This window comes from Hippocampus comes, unplaced genomic scaffold, assembly GCF_001891065.2.
Source record: "Hippocampus comes isolate QL1 unplaced genomic scaffold, H_comes_QL1_v1.1 scaffold174, whole genome shotgun sequence".
Lineage (NCBI taxonomy): Eukaryota > Metazoa > Chordata > Actinopteri > Syngnathiformes > Syngnathidae > Hippocampus > Hippocampus comes.
Window position 1 is genome coordinate 5,550,916 of NW_017805983.1, and position 25,104 is coordinate 5,576,019.

The following is a 25,104-nucleotide window of genomic DNA, read 5'->3' on the forward strand; positions in this document are numbered from 1 at the left end:
GGGGGGGTTCCCTGCATGTAGGGTATATGGGAACAGTGGCGTCCTCAAAGGTTGTTGCCATGTTATTGTAGTAGGTGGAGATGGTGGCCATGTCTGGAAAAGATGGACACTTATACACTGATACAATTTCTCCCCTTTCCATGCACCATATGGAAAAACAAGAACACTCAAACGAAAAGCACACAACTGTTGTTAATTGGAAATAACTGACTGTTATATCTCTGAGATGGATTTTTCGTGTAGAGGACAGGAATCTCAATGCGAGCGCCCCTCTGTGCCGTTATGTAATTGGTTGTCACAGCTCAGCGAGGAGCCATCTCTCTTGTCATTGTTTTTCTTTTTTGACAACGAGCAGCAGCAGCAGCAGCAGCAGCAGAGAGGTCGAACCACATTTGGTTTTGGTGCATGTGGTCTTCAAAATTATCTAAAATGCGTACATGTTTACAATTGATGGAAGCATCACGCTGCAGCCACACTTGTTATCAGAGGCGGTATGTGTGTTTCTGTAGACGCTCTGCTTTTTAGGGGCGAGTTAACATTTTGTTCACAAGAAATGGTGCAGCTCACAAATGACACAGCAGCCACCAAGGCGTTTAGCCTGCATTGCTTTCAATCGAAATCATCTGTTTTTTTCAAAGAATGACACAGAAGCTGACGCACAGGCAGTTTAGTGCGGAACTGTCCAAGGTTCTGAATGCTCACTTTGCCCGAGTGGGTGTCTGCCAAGGGCCAAGGTGCCCCTAAGAAAGAGAAGATAATGATCATAACATCAGTGAGGGTGATTCCATTTTATTGCGGGGGGAGGGGAGAGGATGATTTATTGATATCTATCTATCTATCTATCTATCTATCTATCTATCTATCTATCTATCTATCTATCTATCTATCTATCTATCTATCTATCTATCCGTTAACCGTCCGTCCATCCATCATCTCGACATACGATGCCTGGAGTTTGTTTACGTTTGACTTTTTTTTTTAAACCAAGGCAATTACCTGTCAGTGTAATCACTGAATGAATCATTGCCACCTCAGATTTGAGCTTTGCATTCATCTCTTACCATTCACTTGTTTATTGGCCCCACTGCAGTTCGCTGAAGTGCACACACGACTGTGATTAGCCGAGCTGCCAGCCTATATAAATTCACTTCCACAACATCTTGTCTGAATTTCCATATTTTCTACATTTTGTCAAGAAATTTACCAGCGGACAGTGATTGCAGTATATTATGTAATAGGATAAAATAAAATAATGCATATGGTTCAGTTGCACAACATAATCATTACGGTATAACCATCATCATTGCTAAATGATGGCTCCAATGTTTGTGGTAATGTGTTTATTGCATCAAGCTTTAAATGGTGGATGCATTTGCAGCCTGACTGAACATGTATGAGTGTTCCAACATTCCATGGTCAGAAATATCTGTCTATTTGCCTTTACCAATTCTGTTCACAACCACAGTAAAGAAAGCAAGTTTATTACATTAATAAGATCTCATAAGTCAAATTTGAAATTCTGCACTCTTTTTTTTATTTTTATTTTTTGCAAACAAAAAAATAACATCGCTGATAGATTGGATGAGATAGTTTCAGCACCAACAATATCTTATGTTTCTATTTTGTGCATTGTGTTTGTACAAATGGTTTCTCCCCTTCATGCCATTTTTGTATTTTCTGTCTCTGCTATTACGGTTGAAATTATGCAAATTGTTTCCATTGTGGAAACAACTATTAAAGGCTATGTTGTAATATAAATACCTATCATATTAATGTACGTTTACCCCTATAGGCCCCTCGTCTCGGCTGACATATGCTGGGAGGTCCGAATTCATTTCCTGTTTGTGTTTCACATCCTTTGTAAGAGTCTCCAGACACTTATTACAGTTTTTCTCAGTTGCTTTGGTGCATTTCCCAGATCAGAATTGGAATTTACAAAACAGTAAGTGCATTTCTCCAAACAATTTGTACGAATTGCAAAACATCATGTTTTGTCTGCAAAAGCCATTTTTTTTTCCTGAAAGTCGTTAGAATCACTCTCAAAAGTAAATGTTTGTCTCACTAAATGCATCACTGGCAGCAGAATATGTCTTTGTGGCATTGTGTACGGATAAGACGGTCAAATTGTTTAGTCATGTTGTCAAAAAAATGGTGTACTCTGGAGGGATGTTCTGATGTATACTACAGCTTAAGTTTTGATGATCATTTTTCTAAACTGTAAATACGTAGAACCTTAGTGTAGAGGGAAGATTGATTGATAGAGACCGGCAAAGATTCATTTAATTTTTAATGTCCGCAGTGTAATTTGTTGACAAACCATCTCATGTTGATACAGAAAGGGAAAGACAACACTGCATAGCACAAAGAAAAAAAGCTAAAAAAAAAAAAAGTTGAAATGAACATGGCACAATCTCCCGAGGGAAAATTGTACATGCAACGCTGAAGCAATTCCAGTGCTGTCATTCTACTTCCAGTGGGCCACAAATTCTCATCCAGATTAGAATTTTTCTGAAATTGGTTGATCATTGGTTGAGCTACTTCTTCACACATTTCCTTCCATTAAAAAAGTTGAGAGTCACCTGGGAAATGAAGTCACATAGAAACATGTTGGTTGACATATTACGATCAGTTTTTCAACCATTTTGCATGTTAAGACTTGTACGACGAAATAATGCCAAAATGTTGAGGGGTGTGAAACAATTGAACAGAGACCCATTGTCATACATTTTGATCAAGATGACTAAAACCATTGATAATCTCGGAAACAGCAGAGAATTATATAATCATTTGCATAGGTGTGCCAAAGTGTTGTGAAAATTGAACAAGTAGTCTTGAGAAATCCAATTCTGTTCTGAGAAATGTTCCAATGCAGCCGAGAAAAACTTAAACTGTCTTCTAATTTGATGTTCAAAGTTGGCTGCAGCCAGTCATATGTGACAAGTGTCCCGCATCACCCAATCCCTTATTTCAATGTCCCGCAACATGTAGCGATAGCTTAGCAATTAGCATGGCTTCTCCATCTTTCTCTTGTTAATTACGCCTTGTTGACGATACTTGTCAGAAGTGTACTTTATCCGCTGCCTTGGAGGCGATGATGAGCAACTTGTGCTGTGTTGACAGCGGACGTGAAGGCGAACTTGCGGCTCTGCATCGTATTTATTAATCGCTATGTGGGCTGAATTCCTTTCATCATCCGGTTACTGGTGCACCAAGTTGGCGTTCAGTGCTTTCCATAACAAAATATGGATGATTTGTAACATTTGGCAGCGATGCACTAGAGTTCTTACTCGTTTGTTTCATTTATTTATTTGTTTGTTTCTTTAATTTTTATTCCCCACTCTCCAAGCCCCTCTTCTCAGCTTTCAAGCTGACCATAATAACTGTTGGAGTAACAGGAGCGACTGAAGATACTCTTTTTTTTAGTTGTTATTTTGATCTTGAGAGAGGTCTCGAAACCTGCATTGATGTTGTCAAATGGAGCAACGTGGCTCTTCATTGTGATCTTAATATTGTTCTTACATCAGGAGTGTGGGCCACAGAGGACGATGTGAAAAAAAAGGTTTGTTTGTTTTACCTGACACCCACAAATACCCTGCAATAGAAAGAGCTGGTAAGGGCATTTCAACTATGAGAGGTGGATACAGCAGTGTGTGACAGGGTGTGAAAAAAGGTGGCGACCTACGAATGGAGTGCACACATGGGAGAAGACTCTGTCCTTGGTGGGAACAGCAGAGAGGATTACACTGAGTATACTTTGCATCAGATCTGCTTTTCTGCGAAACCGGAGTAGGAGGAAACCGGAGTACCCGGAGAAAACCCACACAGGCACAGGGAGGACATGCAAACTCCACACAGAAAGGCCCGAGCCGGAATCGAACACTGCAACTCTGCACTGTGAGGCCAACGTGCGAACCAGTCGACCAGCGGGTCGCCTGTATTAAGCATGTTTGCTTTATTTCTTACTGTCCAACGAGAGGAACCTTTTTATGCAACAATTTTGTGTGGTTGGATATTTGAGGCGCAGTTTCTTGTTCGTCAATATCACTGCCCTACGGAAATAGCAAGATCCTTATATGATTAATACCCCCAGAATGAAGTGACTCGGCATTTTAGCATGCTTCGTGCCAAAATCAGTGAGATGTAGCTCGCATTTGTTGATCATACCTCAGGGTGAGTCAGCTTCGTTGCACCATCATTAACTGTCCATGATCTTCGGCATATCGTGTCTGTCATCAGCCCGTGTAGACGTCCTTGTTATTCCCATTGAATTGCAGCACATAGAATGACACAAGCTACTGAACTCATTGAAGCTATCATCCTTACTAGGGGTGGGCAAATGAAAACGTTTTTAGCAAATTTAATGTCAAACAAATGGATTATATTGTGATTTTGGCTACTTAAGACAAAATGAATAAATTCTTTGGTGTTCAGATGCATCTGATTTTGGCTCAAAACGATTGCTCCAAATGGCCTACTTCTTTTTGAATTGCAAGAGGGCCTGCGTGATTCAGCAATGACGATCCAGAATAATCTTAAATAACTGTCATCCAGAGTATAATAATAAAAAGAACGTGGAAATATGTTACAATTCAAACAATGATCAGTTGTGGTAATTGAATCGTTTTGGTCTAGACAGGACTCTTTGGAGGCCAATCTGTACAATTACATAGTTACAGATTGTCGTAGAAATGGTACAATTACATAACCTAAGCTACATAAAATATATACCACATGGTACACATTTGCCTACAAATGATATAAATCATTATTGTCCCAAGAGTTACCCCGATTAAAGTGTACAAAAAAGTGGACTCTTGAGGGTATTGCTCCAGTAACAAGCCATTGGACTATCAAATGTGCACATTTCAAATTTTTTTAGAGAGAGTGAGAGGGGTGGGATAAATGTGCACGTTGAGAAGAGCCTTATTGTCATTTATTCACATTTTTACCCATTCTTTTAAGATGTTTTCTCCATTTGGTGCACATCTGATCCTTTTTCTTTTTAACCAATTTATATATGTCAATGTTCTGATGTCAGTTTCGTATAATAAGGATTCTCCCACCCCGGCCAGTGACGAACAGCACCCACCAACAGCGGCTGTGAAATGACTCAAACCATGCAATATGATGTTTCCCCTTTACGGGGTACTGGATTTACTACAGCCTCAGGAACACGCAAGAGTAAAGGCACCTAAGTCTTGGGGAGAATGAGGCCCAGGCGAGTTATAAATAGGGAACACCCTCATTTCAAGGTCACTTCACCCAGAGTGCATACATTCCGTGAAGACATAAGTCAGCCAAAAAAATGTACATTGGCGTGTCTTTTCTGACTTAGGCACATGGGAGGGTATGCCCTAATGTGTGTTTCAATCTCAAGCTACTTCATGTGTGTCAACATCAATGTAGTGAGTGTGCTGTCTCACAAAAGCTCATTCCACGGAGCCTGTTGCCCCTTCCTCCTGCTCTTCTGTCCATCCCCATTTGCCCAACACACACACACACACACACGCACGCACGCACGCACGCACGCACGCACACACACACACACACACACACACAGACACACACACACACACACACACACGCAGCTGTCTGCCCCACCGCCTCTCTCCTCCTCCATGCTGTCACTGGGAGGCTGGTGGCAAAAGCCTTGCACGTTACGTAACACTGCAGCATCATTCAAGCAGGACGTTGGGTGCAATCATCACTCGATGCAAATGTGTGTGGATAGCTGAGCAGTCACCTATGGAATCTGTGACGCAAAGGTCGGTTAGGAAGGTGCTGGGTACTTATGTTCAATTATGATTATATCTTTGTATTTACATACAGTATGTTTCTCTGCAAGTGTGTGTATGGATGTCTTGTCCACATGGACAGCTCGAGGCGAACATTATTCTGACACTAACATCACTTGACTAACATGTTCCTTTTCATTGCTTTCACTTGGTTTTCGAGCATCCATCCAACAACCAGCAACAGATTGTGTGGAGCTCAGTATTGATTAAGCTCGTCTTGAAGCAGCTGATGAAAAATAGAGTGCACCGCTCAGCAGCAGCCAGCACAGGCACTGTAAATGGTGTCGCAACTACTTTGCGGTGAATGATATGCACCACGTCAGGTATGGGAAGCTGAACTCGACATCAATGCTAACTAGAGCAGCATTAAAGTGCTAGGAATCTGAAGTATAGCCACACTTCTCTAATCCCCCTTGAGTCTGACAAAAGCCGTGCTACTCACTGGCGTGCATGAATGTGATTCATAAACTTCGCCATTCTTTATAGCAAACAATTATGAAAGTGCAAAGAGCCATGGAGAACACTGTCGAACTTCAACTAAATAGCAGCGCTAACAACACTAAATTAGCAAAAGCTCTGTAAACACCCCATTCTTAGCTAGTCACGGCTGATTTCATCAACAAAATAGATATCTTTGCCACAACTACTTGTTCTTGAAGCTGGGGGAGAGACCACAATATCTCAGATTTTAGACAGAATGAGCAAAGTCGCTCTCTATCTGGCTCGATGTCTGTGACTTGTCGTCAAGCACAGCCTCACACTTTTCTGTGGAGCAGCTTAAGATCAATCATTTTTGAGATCTGATAACCATTGATTATATTTTGGGTCCTTTTTATTCAGGTGAATAATTGATATATTCCTAGTTGCAGTTGATTCAGAAAAAAATATACTCTTTATTTACAAGAACAAGACATGAGGAAAATCCCTCACATGGCCCAAAGAATGCAGAACCTTGACTGGTGTAGCATTGCTGGAGGCGTTCATGAAAAGGTAGCTGACTCATCCCTTTACTATATATTTTTCTAGTTTTCTGCCATGATCCACAGCACAAGCCTGCATACAATTCGTTTTGAAGGAAAAGCTTATGAAAGCAATGTCATCAGCTCTTTTGCAAATTTACTGGATGAAAAAAGCAATGGCGACATGTGGTGTGATGAAAAACACAGCCCCAGCAGTCTAATTGATTATCATGCTAACAACCTGTCAGAGATTTTCTCGGACAAAGTTAAAGAAATGACTCGGCACACAGGAAAATTGTCTTCAATATCGGCGGGAGGGGATCTCTGAGAGCGAATGACGGTAGTTGCTCCGATGATCACACACTCGGCTCCCTCTCCGCCGGTTCGAACTTTTATTGCAAAATACAAGAAAGACACTGCCCCCGAGATTGGCATACCGCGCCCCCCGGTCCGGCCCCTCGGTAGTGATCTGATCTACCCGAATACACAAGTCACAGACTTTGCTGATGACAAATGTCCACCTGGGCGCGACAGCGGTTCCCAAACTGTCTTTTGGTATTCAACAACTCTTTGTTCCCAATTTGTTCATTCCCACTCTGTGATTGAATCTAGCCTTCTTCCATCTGTTCGCCCCCCTTGCTTTGACGTGATTACTCAAGAAAAGGCCCTCCGCCCAAACGGCCGACACCTCTGCGCTGAGTATGTCCAGACATGCCCAAATTAACCGAAACTTTAAACATGATACAATTTTGTTCATAGATTTCTCTATCACAACCTTAACACACTATCTTTTTTAGCTTGTGAGCCCGCGCAAAACGTTGCTTTTGAAGCCAGAGACACAAATTAGCATGGGGCTGCTCAGGTGTTCTTTTCACGTTTGATAGGCTAGCGGTTAGCCAATGAGGAGTGACACAGGAGCGGCTCCAGATCTAATTCTGAAACGTCAGTCTACATTTGGATTTTGCATCCAGCAGACATACACTCGTAAAGTTAGCTCATCCTCCACAAAGTCTGTCAATATCCCTCTCTTATTGGGTTACCACGGAGTCTATCGCTCATTTACGTCATGATATTTCTCAACTGCTGTGTCGGGTTGCAAAAGTGGATTGTGGACCCATTTTTGGTGAATCACGAACAGCTAGTTAAAAAAAGAGAAAAAAAAAAGAAATGTATTTGGATTCTGAGCTTTTTTCAGAACAGAACTGAGCAGTACCAAGTTCCCACAGTCTTGGATAATTGTCAGGGAATGTTACGCACTCGCTACAGATTTAGTGTAGCTCAGTCTTAGCTATAGCAATCTGCTTTTGGCATTATGTCAAACATATTTGAAGCTGTGTTTCAAAATGTAACGCACTGATTCAAATTTGCTGTTGACCATAGGAACCTAACATGCAAACCGAGTGTGCATCCTGCTGTTTTGGTTGATTAGCAGCTACATCATTGCTATCCCCTCATTTCTGAACAATACCAACGTCCTCAGTTCAGATAAATGGAACAGCGCTCTCTGCATTTTCTCTTTCCTTTTTTTTTTTTTTTAAATAATTTTTTTCCATGATTGAACTGTGGTTCTGCGCATATTGTTTGTTGGGAAAACATTGTCATACGTCATGTGCATTGTCACTTGGACAGTTATCTCCATGACAGTGAAATCTGCACCAGGCCGCACTGTTTCCTGGCAACCACCGAGAGACGAATGGCCGTTCTGCGTCCGTCCTGCTCCCTGGGATTGCCGCACCTTCCCTCCAGCTGCCGTCCCATCGCTCGTGCCTTGCCTCCCTTCATGTCACATCCCTCCCTGTCTCTGTGTCTATCTCCATCCCTTGTCACCACCCAGACGCTGTTGTCTCACCCTGTTTGTGTCTGTCAGCCCAGTGTCACTCTGCCTAAGCCCATGTCTCAATGAAAGACCTCCCTCTGTCTAGCTTGAGCCTATGGTGTCCTGTTTTAGCCCTGGAGGAGGGGAGGGGGGGGGGGGCTCAGGCTGTTTGGGCCTGTCAAACCCCACCCCACCGTAAAAACTAAGAGCTTGTCGCCTGTGCAAATTTTTGTCACAACATAAGTAGCTAACATTATTATTTTACAGATCGTCCAATCTTCATTCTGAACCATTGTTGTCGAAGCAGTCAGAAGCGCTAATGTGCAGCAGGGTAAAGTTAGTTCAGCTTTTTGAAATCTTCTTACTGTAACAAGCTTTCATGTTGTGGTTCCCCCTGCTGTAAGTGGCTAATTGTGGACGCAGTGTCAAGAACCTGCGCAAGACTTCCTTTTACTTCTGGATTTACTCTGCATTTTCTCTCTGTGCTTGCAGTCTAAACCATATACTAAAGTATATGTTAGGTTAACTGAAGACTACATAAAAGCTTTAAAAAAACGTTGTTGTTTTTGTTTTTGTTTTTTTTTAATTTTCATCCCTCAATTAAAAAACACGACATTATTTCAAATTGGCAGTGTAGGAAACCCACGCCAATATGTGGATTATGATTCGGTTACAAGTTTGGTTCATAAAATCTGTCAGAAAATGGGCATGAATATTGGTCATTCTTTTGAAAAGCAAAGATGTTTGTAAATGCCTTTTACAATTAATCATTTATCAAAACAGTTGTCGATTAATTTGACAACCAATCCATTGTCGAGTAATTGGTGCACCTCTAATTTAATGTGTTAAACATGCCAATGTTGCGAAAGCTCTACCCTGCGAATTATAATTCATGTAATTCATACAATTAAATGCACAGGAAAATAACCCAAAAGGCATCAGCTCAAAAACAACTTTGCATCGCCACTATGATTTATGAATGAAGTGGCCATGGCCACAGTGATGTGCTGCCAGAGTTGAATTTGCATGTCAACTTTGCGTTTGTGTCCGATCCACCTCTTTGCGCTTCTTCTCGCCGGGCTCCCTCCCCCTCCAAAGCTATTCAAGTGGAACACCGCAGGATTATCTCTCAGCCTCTGAGACACGTTTGTTTGGTCGCACTCGTCCTCTCTGGGTTCACATTGGCAACAGAGGTCAATATCAACATTTGGTTTATCTTTGAGATCACCTGTTTGTCGGGATATTTTTGGACGACCCCATCTTCAAATCTTCAAGTGTGTTTTGCTGTTTTTTTTTTTTTTCAAATGAAGGCAATGATGGTAAGTGAATACTCACGACAATGTACATGCATAGTGTAATCAAAAGGGTACTTTGAATATGACATTATTGCGATGAATAGGGAGCAGTATTAGAAACAGTAACTGTGGTCGTTATAGCAACCTCCTCAGCCAAGGGTGTTGATATTTCTTATTTCATGACACTTGCCACCTCCCACTATTGTTTTCTCTCCTCTGTCTTTCGGGATGCATGGCACGACCAGAACTGTAGGATGCCTTGTTTTTGCGCATTGCAACTTTGTGAGTCACCAGTCTTGTGTAAATTGCACATTGTGACTGACTCTTCAGTTCCGTCTAATTGTCTATCCACCTACAGAAGCATGCAAATGTGCAAAAATGTACAGTGCACAGGATTGTTTTTCCAGAGTTAAGTTTCGCAAGTTTGTTTGGCTTGTCAGGGGATTGTTGCATCAAGCTAGATCTTAACTGGCTTCCACGTCACCTGGTGTCATCGTCACAAATGCAGAAGGTAATTGGACAACTCAGTTGAGGGGCAGGCTGCTTGACCAGCACCATGTGATGGTTGCTGAGATTATGACTGCTTAACTGTGAGGCTGCTTTAGGCTTTCTTGTCATGACAGGAGAAGATAATGTTCATAATTTCTTCGGGCTTGCAGTTGATCTTTTTTTTTCCCTGAAACTTTCTGAGACTTTTTTTACTTTTATCAGGCCACTTGAAATATTTTGCTACACCAAGCCTTCCACGGCAATGAAATAAGTCAATATGAACTCAGTAGAGGCCTTTCGCCTCAAAGTCTACATTCATATCTGGTTGGAAGTGGAATTGTCCCCACCAGATTGGGAGCATGGAATCTCTTTGTATGCTGAAAGCTTCAGCATGTTCGGCATACCAAGAGATGTTTGTACAATTCCATGCTGGTAGATGGATGATGACGATGGAGCTACTAAGCAAGAGAGCTTAGTAGCAATCTGAGCCCAGCCTCGGGTTCCTCCACAGCAGCATGCTAGAACAAGCAAATGGATGTACACCACTGTTACCGTCGCTGCCTAAACTCTTGTATGCCATATGTTTAATTTACTCTGTGCCTGCCAGGAGATATTTTTATTATCGGGCTGCAACTAATGATTATTTGAATCATCACGTAATCTGTCAATCATTTTATCAATTAATCAATGCATCTGATAAAAACAGTATTTTAATTTCCACCCTTTCACTAAAAATCAGGACATTCTGTCTTTGTTTTTGTTCCAGCTTTAGTTGGAGTGTAGGGCGTTTCCCTCCAGCAGGTGCACTTGTTCCTTGTTCCCGATCAAAGCTTTGCCCAGTATTTAAGGACTGCTAAATTGCCTACCCTGTGTCAGATTATTGTCCTTGCTTTGTGTTTATGCTCAAGTGTTGTTTTCTCGCTCTCACTCATAGTCGTATCGCTCTCTTTATTCCTTGTTTTATAAATATTGGTATGACTTAATGTTTTTGATCTTGTTTTGGTGGAAATTGGACTCTTGTCATTTCGTGTGTATTCTCTGTGTTACTTCACCTTCCCGTTGACAAACGCTTTTTGTTCATGCCTTTTTTTCCTGGCTCCTTGTGATCAGCCATTTCTGTTTGTACTTTGTGGGTCCGGTTTTCTGTAAAAAAAATCTTTTTAATCGCAGCTTGTCTGAGCCTGCATTTCTGGGATCCTTAAACAGTATTCGGTTCGGTTTCAAACCTACCATTTTACCATGGAGTAGCTGAAATTCTGAGGATTTGATAAATGTTTACTTAAAAAAAACATCTAAACAATTAATTGATTATCAAAAACAATTATTAATTTGATTAGTTGTTTATTCATCATTGCACTTATATATATTTTTGTGAATGCTTTGTGTTGTGTGTGTGTGTGTGTGTGTGTGTGTGTGTGTGTGTGTGTGTGTGTGTGTGTGTGTGTGTGTGTGTGTGTGTGTGTTTGGCTGTGGCTGTGTAACTCTCTAAATGGGGGAGTAAGCCCAGTTGTAAGTCACAGAACACTGCCCATCCACTTGGCACCTTTATTTTCAAACTCAAAATTGCACCACTTCCGATTGGACTGACACTAACTTGAAAATTGCCACATGACAATAAATTCACTTTTGACTTGAGATGGGAAAAGTACTCACATTACTGTATATACTATAAAAAAAAAAAAACGACATTGGTAAAAGTACTCATTCAAATAATTACTCAAGTAGAAGTGAAATAGTACAGGCTCTGAAATTGAAATGAAGAGTAAGAGTATTTTTTTTTAACCAGAAGTTTCGTCCTCACATATAATTTGAAGGCTGTTCAAGTTGAAAGATCACCACAAAACATCCCAAACAATCATGCAAATAGACGCAACTCGATGTGCTTTTTGGTAACATACCAAATAAGCACATGAAGCACGTGTCAGAGATTCGCCTGAAATGAAACCAGCGGCTGCTACTCTGTTGCAAGAAATATATGAAGACTGAAGTGTGGGATTTGTATGTATAGTGTCCACGTAATGGGTCAAGGCTTGGACAGTGGATGGATCCAAGATCACGCATGTGGGATGACAGTCGTTTTTTTTCTAGGACACGCCAGTATGAGACGTGCATTCTCGTTCCTTGGGGCAGGGAAACTGGATGTGTGGCTGAGGAAGCTATTTTTATCCCACTATTATGAACATCTCGCTGAAACCTTTCCGTTCAGTAATTGCCACGTTATACCGCAAGGCCTGCTTAGTTATTTTTGTGAGTTAATATTCATACAGGAGCTTCATGTACTGTATGTTGTATAAGCATTTCTTTTCTTTCTTTTCTTTCAGTGTACAGGAAGCCGAGTGCCGCTGCAGAGCACAGGTTTGGTTGAGAGAGACCATTGCAACATCCACAGAAATGTCTGGCTCCTACGATGAAACTGCAGGTGCTGACGACACCATGGACAGCTTCTGGGAGGTACGAAAACACAAGATGGCACCTACAAGTATGACTCTGTCCCTCGTGTAATAATATGTCAACAGATTTGTGAGTTCTCTGTTCATAAGAACATAAAACTACAACAAACTTATTTTGGCTTAGTGGTTAGGTGACCTGACTCCTTGTTGAGAGGTCAGGCTTTGGCTCAGGCCTTCGAGCATGGATTTTGCATGTTCCCCTTGTACTTGAGTGGGTTTTTGCCTGCTACCCGGGTTTTTACCCATGTTCAAAAAAATGATCAAATGGATGTTATGTTAATTGTAGAATTGAATTGGTGTGAAAGTGAGTGTCAACTATAAACTCGATGAATGGTTGTCCAGGGTGTACCCCGATAAGATCCAGCTCACCTGTGACCCAAACAAATCTTTTATGTCAGTGTGGAAAACTGTTATGCCTCCATGGTTGTCGAAATGGACCAATTCAGTCATCGTGGACCGTAAGACACAATGTCTGGTTTGACTGAGCATATTTGACCTGATTTTGTTACGATATCTTTGTTCCCTTACACAAAATAATCAATCCCATTTTCTGAAAGTTAGAAGAAAATATTCCACTCTTGCATGCATTTTCTATGTAGATCGTCCTGATTAGGATACCTTATCCCAGATTACTTTGGATTCGATTGCTTAGTCTGTTCGCCAGCCAATTGCAGGGACAAATTTTAATTCGATTCATACTTAACTTTGGATTAAGTAAATTTAGCAAGTATTTCACCCCCAAACCTGGTCCACATCGCTTGCAAGATGGGTAGTTCTTGCTGCTCCAGATCCCAGAAATAGCAACAGATCACAGAGCATGAGAGAAAGCTCAACATTCCTTGGCCAGTTTACCCACAGTTCCGTCCAAGACAGGGGTCACTCCTGTGCTTCGTTGCACTTCATCCTCTGGCCCATTGCATTCATCTGGCGGCCCTCCTCTGCTTACCCACAGACTCTTTGTACGAGATGAAGAATTCTGCTTTGGCTCTGCTCCACCGCTTCTTGCTGTAGTGTCCAAGGCTCAGTTGTCCCTGGAACACCATGCAAATGATCTGGCTGTTTCCAATGAGGATCTACTTTTGTCACAACTTGCTGGGGCTTCCACTTTCTACAGCATTTAGTAGTTTTACCTGTGTGTCTTACATTCCCGTCTACAGACAATCAGATTGTACTGATTGGCTTGAAACTCCTCAACCACTGATGTGACTGTCAAAAGAAGCTTCGGAAGCTTGTTCTCCAGGTTGATTGGACAAGAGGCCTCCCTGCCATTTCCATAAAAACTTGCTGCACAGTCTTTCCATTTCTTCCAACTGAGACATGGGAAAGTCGTAGAGTAGAAATGGACAAAGCAGCTGATGTATGAATCCATACTGAAAGCATGAGACTTTCAACCTTCTAAGTAGTTGTCTGTGCTCAGTTGCCTTGAGCGTGTTGTTCACTTGGGCTACTGTGTTGGTTGGGTTGTCACTGTTCTTTAGTGAGCTTCTTTCATGCTTTCTGAGGCATCGAGGCCCTTCAGATTAGCTGGTGTGGGAGAAAAAAGAATATTTACCCATAGGAATAAATACCGATGTGTCTCCGTGTGCCTTTCTGTGCACATGTCCTTGGGCTTTCTTCAAAGGTATGCTGCGGGTTGTTGAAAAAAGTTTTCCTTCTTCATGCTTCTCCTCTCTCTCTCTCTCTCTCTCTCTCTCTCTCTCTCTCTCTCTCTCTCTCTCTCTCTCTCTCTCTCTCTCTCTTTCTCTCTCTCTCCCTTTCTCTCTCTATGCTTCTCCTAGTTGGTTTCAGTTTTCCAAAACTAGCTTAGCTTTGAGCTCACCTCTGAGTTTATCTCATCCATGGCCACTCACTACTCTTCACTTGCTTTCTTCCGCCTTTTCTTGAGTGTCTCTAACTCTCCTCACAAGTTTTTGATCTGCTGCTACTGTATCGCCAGCTAATGGCTTTGTGATCTTGCTTTTATTTTCATACCAACGGTTTGGTGACGCAACTAGTACATCAACTTCAATCACGGTCATGATCTTCTTAGTGTCATCTCTTTTCAGAGTGTTGTCCAGGATGGTATTTCTATCCTCATCCAGCATGGCCCATCTCTTGTCTGGTGCTGGTGGTAAATTCAGATATGGTTTGCTCTCCAAGTCTTTTGGACTTTCAGGTTCACACAGTCATCCTGTGCTCTGAGTAGGTAGATAAAGGAGGTCCGGGGCATTGTGGTTTACCGCCTGGCCCTGGTCCTCCACCAAATGACAAATAACTTCAAATGCAGCGAGATCATTCTGCGTAAGGTCAGGTGCCCTATGTTGCTGAAACTGCTCTTTGCACTAAAACGACCTACACGTACCATTTAGAGTCTTCAATTGACCGAACACACTTATGTTTTTAAACTGTGGTAGGAGGCTGAAAACCCACACAAACACAGGGAAAGGGTGCAAACACCACACAGGAAGGCTGGAGCCAAGATGAAAAAACTTAGAACTGCGACACATACATGCCAACCACTTGCCTAACATGTTGCCAAAAAAAACCCTCAAAAATGAATACAAAATTCATTCAACTTAATTGTAATGTGCAAAAAAAAAACAGCTATCAAAAATAACTCATTGATGTTGTCGTAGAGCCAAGTTCAAGAATATCACAAGCTGTTTAGACACGATGCAAATTCCAGAAAGGTCAATGTGTACGAAAATGCATCGATTGTGTAAGAGAGCAAGGCCATTTTAAAACCTCATTAGTCTTAATGAATTCCCTCTGTACAGAGGCTTCTTTGTGTCATGGCACTCATCTACAAGGGTACAAAGAGCCTCAGTCATCATGATTCTGAAGAGGATTTTCTCACTGTGCACCACTTGTTACATGTGCAGACGAATAACGCACCCTAGATCGTGTTGTGCGAAAAGATGTTATTCATAAGTACAAGTCACCTGTGTTGGTGTTTTTGTTGTTCTGTTTGTGAAAGTACGGTACATGCATACAGACACACGTCATAGTCCGTACCAGCCACACATTACACTGCCTCTTCGTGAGGGTTAGCATTAGCACAGTCTGCACCCTCTATTCATTACTGTCTCTTTTTATGTCGTCCATCCCTTCGTCTGCCTGCTCTACACACTACTCTGGGGATTAATGCGCGCACACTCACACTCATGTACACACACTAACACAAGCCACTGCCATTGCATAACTACACATGCAAAGGCACGAGCCCCTCACTCCTCCCATCCTCTCCATCATGCTACATGAGCTCGCCTCCCCCCCACCCTCTGCAGGCACTGATGAGGCGGAGCCACGCTGCCTGGCCCTGTTTTTTTTTTTTTTTTAAGTAAATCCTTCTTAAGGTGCCATGTCTGAATAAAAATTCAAGCCGTACTGTGACACAACGGTGCGATCAGTGGTATCAGTCGGCCTAGTTGACTAGACAGGCCAGGTCTACTGATGTGTAATATAGGGAGGGTATTCCATTCCAGATGAGCTGTAGGGCATCTTTGGATACATTTTTGATGAATCGCAACACTTAATAATGAGTCTTAATGCATCTTACAAGTCAAGTATGGTCCATACAACATGTAATCAATGTTGGTCATTTGTTCCCAGGTGGGGAACTACAAACGTGCTGTCAAGAGATTTGACGATGGCCATCGACTGTGCAATGATCTCATGGGCTGCCTGCAGGAACGGGCCAAGATAGAAAAAGCTTACGGGGATCAGCTGACCGCCTGGTCCAAGAGATGGAGACAGCTCATTGAGAAAGGTTGAATGCTTCAAAACAATAAGTTGACGTCAATTGACACATGTAGTCTAAATCAGAATTGATTGGACTTTCCTCAGGGCCTCAGTACGGCTCTGTGGAGAGGGCCTGGTTGGCTGTAATGACCGAGGCAGAGAAGGTAAGCGAGCTGCACCAAGACGTCAAGAACAACCTGGTGAACGAGGATGTGGAGAAAGTCAAGAACTGGCAGAAGGAGGCCTATCACAAGCAAATGATTGGAGGCTTCAAAGAGGCAAAGGAGGCAGAGGAAGGGTTTAAGAAGGCTCAGAAACCCTGGGCAAAAAAACTCAAGGAGGTCAGAAAATGTTTTATTCCAGTAGAATGTGCATCTTTACCTTACAAACAAGATGGTCTGCGTCACTTGGGTTCATCAATTTCTCTAGAGAAGAAAGGGATGAAAGTCTTTGTATCACATGTATCACATCCATCCAGAGCCACTAAGATCAGAGGTATAGGTACACTGCATAGCGCAAGCTTGGGAAGCAGCCACGGTGACATCATACTTTCCGCCAACCAAAGTATTTAGTTATATGCCGAGCTCAGACTCGAGTAGAAGCACTTGTGGCTAAAGCCAAGCTGTTTTTATTTTTTGGAGCGGGATTTGAAACCTCTGGTTTTCTGCTTTGCTGTCCTAATGAGTTCTGATAAAACTCCTACGATGGCAACATCCACGCGACTCTTTTTGAGAGACTGCTAGATCAGCCACAACTTACTGTTTCTACATTGAATTCGACACACATTGACACATGTAGCAGTCAATAAAAGCAGTATGTGGTTCCGAACTTGAATATGAGCTCACGATCATTGCATAGCGTCTTTGTGTAAAATTCTGATGCATCAGTTTTTGCGGTTGTTGTACCCTGTGTTCGCATCAGATTGTGAGTGGGATTGTGACAAAATATCTGTGTTTGGACATGCAGATGGAGACAGCGAAGAAAGCTTACCACATGGCATGCAAGGAGGAGAAGCTGGCCGCCGCTCGAGAGGCCAATGGCAAGACTGAGGCTTCTGTCACACCGGACCAGCAGAAGAAACTCCACGAGAAAGTGGACAAATGCAAACAGGATGTGCAGAAAGTAGGGAAAAGACAGGAAAAGTTATACCTATATCGACCATCCCCTTTGGTTTTGTAGATCCAAAAAAGCATTCCTAGAATTGCTGAAAGACTAACGATTTAAGGACATTTGTGTTTCAGTTTGAATGTCTGCATACTGCGAGTATAATCTCTGTATGCAGTTTAAAAAGTGGGACATCATCATGGGAGGCTTTGTGACTTTCCACAGATGTTTGCATGTGAGTTTATCCTTTTAATTTCACTCAGGCTAAAGAAAAGTATGAAAAGTCTCTAGAGGAGCTCAACAAGTGTGCACCGCCCTACATGGAGAGCATGGAGCAGGTGTTTGACCAGTGCCAGCAGCATGAGGTGAAGAGGCTGACTTTCCTGAAGGAGGCCTTGCTGGACATCAAACGCCACCTCAACCTCACAGAGAACCAAAGGTCAGCCACACTTAAACAATGAAAACACCAAACACACAAATATTTGCCCTGAAAGAGGCTGAAACAAGTCCCACTTTCTTCACACGTGATATAAGTAGGTCGTTCATAACAACGGTATGCAGGGAGAGAAATTAGGAACCACTTTTCCTCATTTCATTCATGTCAGTCAGGATAGAATGATTGATCTGGCCAAATAAGGGTTTATTTTTAACATGTCCCGCTCACTTATTAATTGATAAATTGAATGTGTGTCATGCCGTGAAGCAAAACTGAGCCTTGAGCTTTTGGGAAGTGACGCTCATCCTGGTATAATTGCTGTTCATTAATTATTCAATCCCATTTAAAAAGATTATGGTAGTCTAATGATTTTCGTACTCATTATTCATTGCAATTAATTTTCAAGAAGAGAGGAGTTTGCACAAGAGTGTATTTGGTTTGCATTTTACAGTGCAATTAAGTTAAACAAATGAGCTTGTCATGTTTGGTGCGAAGCTAACAAAGCAGCATATGCACTATCGCCTATGACCACTACACAGGTATACTGTAGTTCTCTCACCACAGGCTCATTTCACTCAGTAGCCACTGAAAGTCAAGTGACTAATAAAAGTGGTTGAAGCAACTTGTCATTGCATACAATAAATACTTTGGGCGACTGGTTCACATTTCTGCCTCACAGTGCAGCGATCGGGAGTTCGAATCTGGGCTCTGGCCTTCCTGTGTTTGGTTTGTATGTTCTCCACGTGCCTGCGTGGGTTTTCTCCGGGTACTCCAGTCTCCTCCAATATTCCAAAAACATGCATGGCAGGTTAATGGAACACTCTAAATTGTCCCTACCTGTGATTGTGAGCACGAATGGTTGTTCGTCTGTGTGTGCCCTGCGAGTGGCTCGCAACCAGTTCAGGGTGCACCCTGCCTACTCCCCGGAGACAGCTGGGACTGGCTTCCAGCATGCCCTCAACCCTCGTGAGGCTAAAGTAGCTCGGATAATCTTTTAGTTCATTTGTTTGGGTGTTTTTTAATAATGTAAATCCAATCACTCTTCCAATCAGAAGATGGGCCAATCTATTTAGCAACTTGTTTATTTCACACACACACACTCGCTTAAATTTTATCAATGTTGGATTTTTACAAAAATCCGACTGTACAGTATTTGCTGTGAAACCTTGGATTATTTCCAATGGTAGCACAGAATAACCCTGCCGTAAAATGCAAAATATCTGCCGATCAGATCCGTGGAAAGTCTAATAAATACATAGAATATGTTTTTAAGGCTTTATGAAAATTCATTTTCCCATCACTACAAAACACAGCTTAAAACACTTTGTGACAACAAATAATATTTGACCGGATTTTCTCCGGATAATTTGTCAGTGAAATCCCAACTACAGAAGCTGCCTCTAGTGATGTGGAATGTCACCTCTCTGGCAGCCAAGGAAGTTGTGTGCTAGGTCAAGAAGTTCCGACCAGATGTAGTCAAACGTGTCTGGATAAATAGCTTGGATCCAGAACTCGTCTTCTTGACAGGGGTTGAACTCTCTTCCACTCTGGAATTGCCCCCAGTGAAAGTGCCAAGTTGGTGTGGGTTGATTTCCCCTGGCTCAGTGCCTGTTCACCTTGGTGGACGAGACAGTAGCTTCCCTCTGCCTTCGGATGCGGGTGCAGTTCCTACTGTTGTCTTTGTTCATGCACCAAAAACAGTTTAGAGTGAAGAGCGGTACAGCAATGATGCGAACTCTGCATTGGGCTGTCATGATAAAGAAGCAGCTGAGTCTGAAAGAAAGCTCTAAAGCTCTCAAGTTTTGGACTTCCCCATTGAGGCTGTTACCCTTGCAACTGCTTGGTTGATCAGAAAAGAATGAAAAGATCGATGACTCAAGTTGTTTAAATTCATGAAAAATAAAAGCTTCAGTTCAGCACTGCCATGATCCTAAAATAAGAGCGCTCTCAGCTCACAACTTCAACGGAACTGTTGGTTTCATTTGTAAAGTGGACAGCATCGTCGGGTGTCCTCTGGTGGATATTTCATGTCACTTTCTTTTTACATCCCTCAGCTACGCCACAATATACAGAGAATTGGAACGTACGATCCTGTCAGCAAACACACAAGAGGATCTGAAGTGGTTCAGCAACAACCACGGACCTGGCATGCACATGAACTGGCCCGCTTTCGAGGTACGACCAAATCTATTCCTCTCCCTCCTGCAAAAGTGCTTTTGTAGATAACCCTGATTTCAACACACTAAGACAGATATGCGACAATAAGTGCACGATACAAAGTGTATAATGCACTCTGATTCTGAATATTCCTATTTTTAACCAGTATTCTGATATTTCTGGCAATTTGGAGCACCTATATTTGATGTGAAGTTTCCAGTAGAGCTTTTGGTCTATTAAGACACTCAGAAATGTCATTTCATAAACGCTTTCAACTTCCACATTGTCAATTTCCACCTTGATTTGTGCACTTATTTTCCAATTTGCAAATATTATTAACTTATTTTTATTCAAGTTCAAAAATAGTTTATTTATGTCGAACCTGTGTTTTGATCTTTGCATTTCAATAAAGAGACTCTTTATTGATACTGCTGTAAGTCCTCCCCAGTGCATAAACTATTGTGTCATCTGCAAAAATTACACATTTCAATCAATCAAAACATCTTTGTTGAAAAGAAACAGTTTGGGCTTAGCCTGAGGGGTGTCCAAAAACAAAAACAGCTCTTAATTCATATTCTACTTTTTGCACCACTTTTGAGCAGGAATACAACCCGGACCAGGCAAGTGCCCCTCCAAAGAAGAAGAAACCAGATGGAGCCCCACCCACTCCTAGCACGGATCATGTGGCCCCCCCTGGTGACCGGAGCAGGTTAGTTCCTTTGACTTTTCTTCAATCAAATGGAAAGGTACTGCATTTCGAATCATCTGTTCTTTGAAAGAAAGGATGAAAATCATCTCACAACATTGCTCTTTTCTTGCAGCGCTCAATCATACCATGAATGTGAATCATATTTTCTAGATCTGCTGTGAAAATGTTCAGTACAGGTTTATGGTGCATGAATGGGTTTCATTTTTTCGCTTGTCGCTCATTTAGTTTTGCACCGAACTCAGCATTGTCAATCTTACCATGTATATTGTGTTTCTCTAGCGTGAGCAGCTATGAGAAGAACCAAGCATACTCAACTGAGTGGTCTGATGACGAGCAGCCTGCTGCCCACTCTGGCAACGAAAATGGTGGAAACGGAAACTCATTCGAGGAGGATTCCACCGCTGGGAAAGGCGTTCGCGTGCGTGCTCTCTATGACTATGATGGCCAAGAGCAGGATGAGCTCTCTTTCAAAGCAGGTAAATACCGGGAATGACATTTCAAAATGTTATTGTGCAACTGCACCTTGGTTGTTGTTTATAATGACAAAAGTGATCTGAAATTCCCGACGTTGCCTTCGACTTTGATGTGTCTTCCAACCAAAGAAATTTTTCGATCGGGTCCAAAAATACGTTAAGGGACACATCAAAGCCTCTGATTAAAACTTCCTCTTCTTTTTACCATTTGACCCCATCCTACGTGTTGACGAAAGTATGCTATGACTTGACAGGCGATGAGCTGACCAAGACTGAGGATGAAGACGAACAAGGCTGGTGTCGAGGTCGTTTGGACAGCGGCCGAGAGGGACTGTACCCGGCCAATTACGTTGAGCCGATCTAGGCCAGTGGCGGGACAAAGAAAAGACATGCTCCTGGAAGCAGCTTGAACCGCACCATCCAATTGCAACGCACATAGCCAGAGACTTAAGAGCAACACATCCCTTGCCCAACAGATGCGCGAAGCAGTCATCAAAACTTAGTAAACTAAAAGACAATACATCGATATACAGTATATTTTAGCCAGCTTTTGGGGTGCTTGGACACATTTCAAAACAAGAGTGGCAGTTATCCCTGTATATACACACTCAAGTCCAGACCTCGACAGGAACATATGGCTTCTCTGTGTAGCTGTATATAATGGACAATGCAGCGTATTTCAATAAACAGCCTACTGTAGTCTGTTGTGCAAATGAAAGGCGAATATAATCAGTAATACCCATTCGACAAAGACGAGCTTCTCTAACCTGCATTGTGTATATACAGTATGATGCCATTTTTGTGAAGCTTTTTTTTTTTTTTTTTTTTTTAACGCTGTGTGTGGTCAGTCATCATTCTTACATCAGGAATGCTGTGTCGTGTTTTCAGTAGCACAAACAGAATCCTCTTTTTATTTTTGGAAGTGATATTTTCCGTGCTCCGGTCCAACCCCTTTACCCTTGTGTGCGGTGTTATGTGTTTAACTGTTTCTGAGCGTGCATAGCAGCATGTGCTATGCAACAACTCCCATTCCTTGGACCCTCCAGCCTTGTTGAGGCCACAACCTGATGCAACCCTTACGACTACAAATGCAGACGTCACTTTGAAAGCATCGCATGCATCTGTTCCCATGAGAGGAAGCTTGCTGACGATAACGCTTGATTTTATGTTTGTTTTGTCATCGTGCAACCATTGAGAAGGGACATGTTTCCGCAGCAGTTTCTCATTCTAAACCTACTAACAACTACTGTCAGTGATGAAGCAAAGCCGGATCAGCGCATCCTTTTTGAAACGAGTACTGCAGTGTAAGAGGGGTTTCGTACAATGCCTATGCCAGCATTTTTCTACCAGGAAGGGGTCAATGGAGGCCTGCTGAGCCCCAGACCATTGCGCGAAGACTAAGCCTCCTCAACAGGACATGAATGTACTAGTGTTCAGGCATGAAGGAGCCATGCTGTCCAACGGAAAACACAGTTCTTCACTGTCAGAACCCCCCGGCGAGTTACGTGGCCCGTTTTTATGCTGAGCCAAAGAGTGACCCACCACCATCAACTGCGTTTTCCCTCCATGCAATAACCTCACATATCATGTAACTAGACAAGATCGATTTGTAGCTGCCTCCCAGTCCACCAAAGCTTCATTTGTCTTCACACCACTGGCAATGACACAGGGGATCCTTTCACACCATTAATACACTGCACATGCACTGTTTGCAGTGTATTAAGGGGCTGCTTTTCATTTGACTTCAAAGTTTGAATCATATCTATGTTTGCATTCAGCAAATGGATTTGTGTGTTGTCATGCCATGGGTTACTGCTAAATTTGCTCAAATGGTTAACAGTATGAGAGACACCTGTTTAGAAGCGCTGGGGTTTTTTTTCAGATGTGTTGCTTTTGGTATCACAGTGAGGAGAAACACATCACCAGCTCACAAGTTGTGTCTTACCAGTCGAGTTGTCCAGCTAAGCAAAAAGGACTTGTATCAGCCATGTTCCATGCACATGTAAACACACACACACACACAAACACACACACACACACACACACACACACACACACACGTGCAACAAGAACGTATTCATCAGACACAAAAAGTACCTGGTTACATTGCCGTTTTGAGGGAGACATCTTTCAGTATGTATGCATTGTGTAGAAAAAAATGTTAAAAAAGATGCAAGTGAATGACTACTAAGACAAAATGTCGTGTTATATATGTAAATGTGTTTCATTCAAATAACAGCAATGGAAACATTAAATAATGGACACCATATCGTATCAATTTCATGGCAATGGTAAGTGTATCATAAAAGCTCCACTCCAAGCTGTCAGATTTGTATATGAAGATGTAATTTAAAGATATTATTCTATTGTAACTGTACAACTGTGTTGAGTTGAAAATGAGACCTAACCATGTTGAGGCAGTAAAAATGTGTAAGTGTAAATGCTCTTCTTTTTTTCTTTTTTTTTTTTTAATGTTGATATCTACCTTATGCACACAGGGGACCGCAGCTCATGTTGTGGAAACCCTCTAATAGCGGTCCAGGTGATGTATGTTCATAGTTAGTGATGTACTTTTATCTCCTAACTGGTGTAGTGCCTGTTCATCTTGATGTAACAAGACGTTCATTTAAATATGCATAAAGATGATTATGATCACAGAAAAAAATGACTATAGTGATGAAAAATCCCAATCAAATTTGTTGTGATGATGTCAATATTGCGATATTGGTTTGAAAGGGGAACAAGTTTGTTTGAAAAAGCATGGCCCGTGGGTTTTTTTCTTCATTATTTTCTTGCTTGTTTTTAACTGTTAGGTATGCATGGAAAAAATGAACTCATTCGCAGAGGAGAGAAAGAAGCTCAAGATCAGATGAGACACATGATTCTGCAATGTGTTTTTCAATAATTTAACATTTAGAAATCAGGAAATAATAATATTCATTTTCTTTCTTTTGAGAGTGGAATAAGAAGTAGCTGCATGCATGGATCATTATCAATTAAAGACTATTGTACTGTGGTAGAAGCTAAACAGAAATGAGTCCAAACTGAATTGAAGAAAATGTCGATATGTAGAACTGAGGGGAATTAAAAATATTTTGAACTGGAATCATGACTAGTCAAAATTGAAGAATTGTTGATATCCTGAGGTCACGAACTGAAGAATTGTCGATAGAGATCGTGAAATGTCATTGCAGTAATTCCCATAAGCATACGTCTGCATCTGAAGTATCGCTTTGTGATGACAAAGCACATATTCATGAATGGCAAAAGTGATGTCATTTGTCTGAAACAAAATGAGGTGCCAGATTTCTGAAATGCTATTTTGTGGAGAGCATGGAGGAGTGCCCATTGTGTCGTTCACGATTGACCAGTAGCTCGCAAATGAGGTGTCGGTCGATCGCATGGCATTAACTGAATCACTGTCAGCCTTCTCGGTTTTAAGCAATTGCAGCCACTCATACACCTGATGCATGCGCAGACAAGGGCACTAACTGGCAAAAGTAGCAGTTTCCATTTTATTATGTTTCCTCTAAACCTGATAAAAAAAATATCAAAATGATCAGGGTAACAAATAAGCCAAGTATTTCCATGCATAATGAGAAGAGGATTTTTGTTTTGGGTGGGCTCCGTGGCGGTGCGTCAGATTTGCTGCAGAGCAGTCGGCCCGACTTTTTTCCGGTTTCCTCACCGGAGAATGACTT

The 25,104-nt window shown here is 41.9% G+C and overlaps 1 protein-coding gene across 2 annotated transcripts in view; it reads left to right on the forward strand.

The window, feature by feature from the left end:
- pacsin1a (protein kinase C and casein kinase substrate in neurons 1a) overlaps positions 1-24,269 on the forward strand; it is a 26,948-nt gene extending 2,679 nt beyond the window's left edge. The window contains exons 1-10 of one of the 2 annotated variants that reach the window (XM_019891685.1): positions 9,713-9,889; positions 12,676-12,805; positions 16,396-16,552; positions 16,630-16,865; positions 17,491-17,646; positions 17,892-18,067; positions 20,119-20,239; positions 20,824-20,930; positions 21,210-21,406; positions 21,658-24,269. In XM_019891685.1, coding sequence (XP_019747244.1) covers positions 12,746-12,805; positions 16,396-16,552; positions 16,630-16,865; positions 17,491-17,646; positions 17,892-18,067; positions 20,119-20,239; positions 20,824-20,930; positions 21,210-21,406; positions 21,658-21,767 — 1,320 coding nt within the window. In that variant the 5' untranslated portion in view covers positions 9,713-9,889; positions 12,676-12,745 and the 3' untranslated portion in view covers positions 21,768-24,269. Of the gene's footprint in view, positions 1-9,712; positions 9,890-12,675; positions 12,806-16,395; positions 16,553-16,629; positions 16,866-17,490; positions 17,647-17,891; positions 18,068-20,118; positions 20,240-20,823; positions 20,931-21,209; positions 21,407-21,657 lie in introns of those variants that run through there. The other variant, XM_019891684.1, reaches the window with a different exon arrangement.
- Positions 24,270-25,104: the final 835 nt, after the last annotated feature.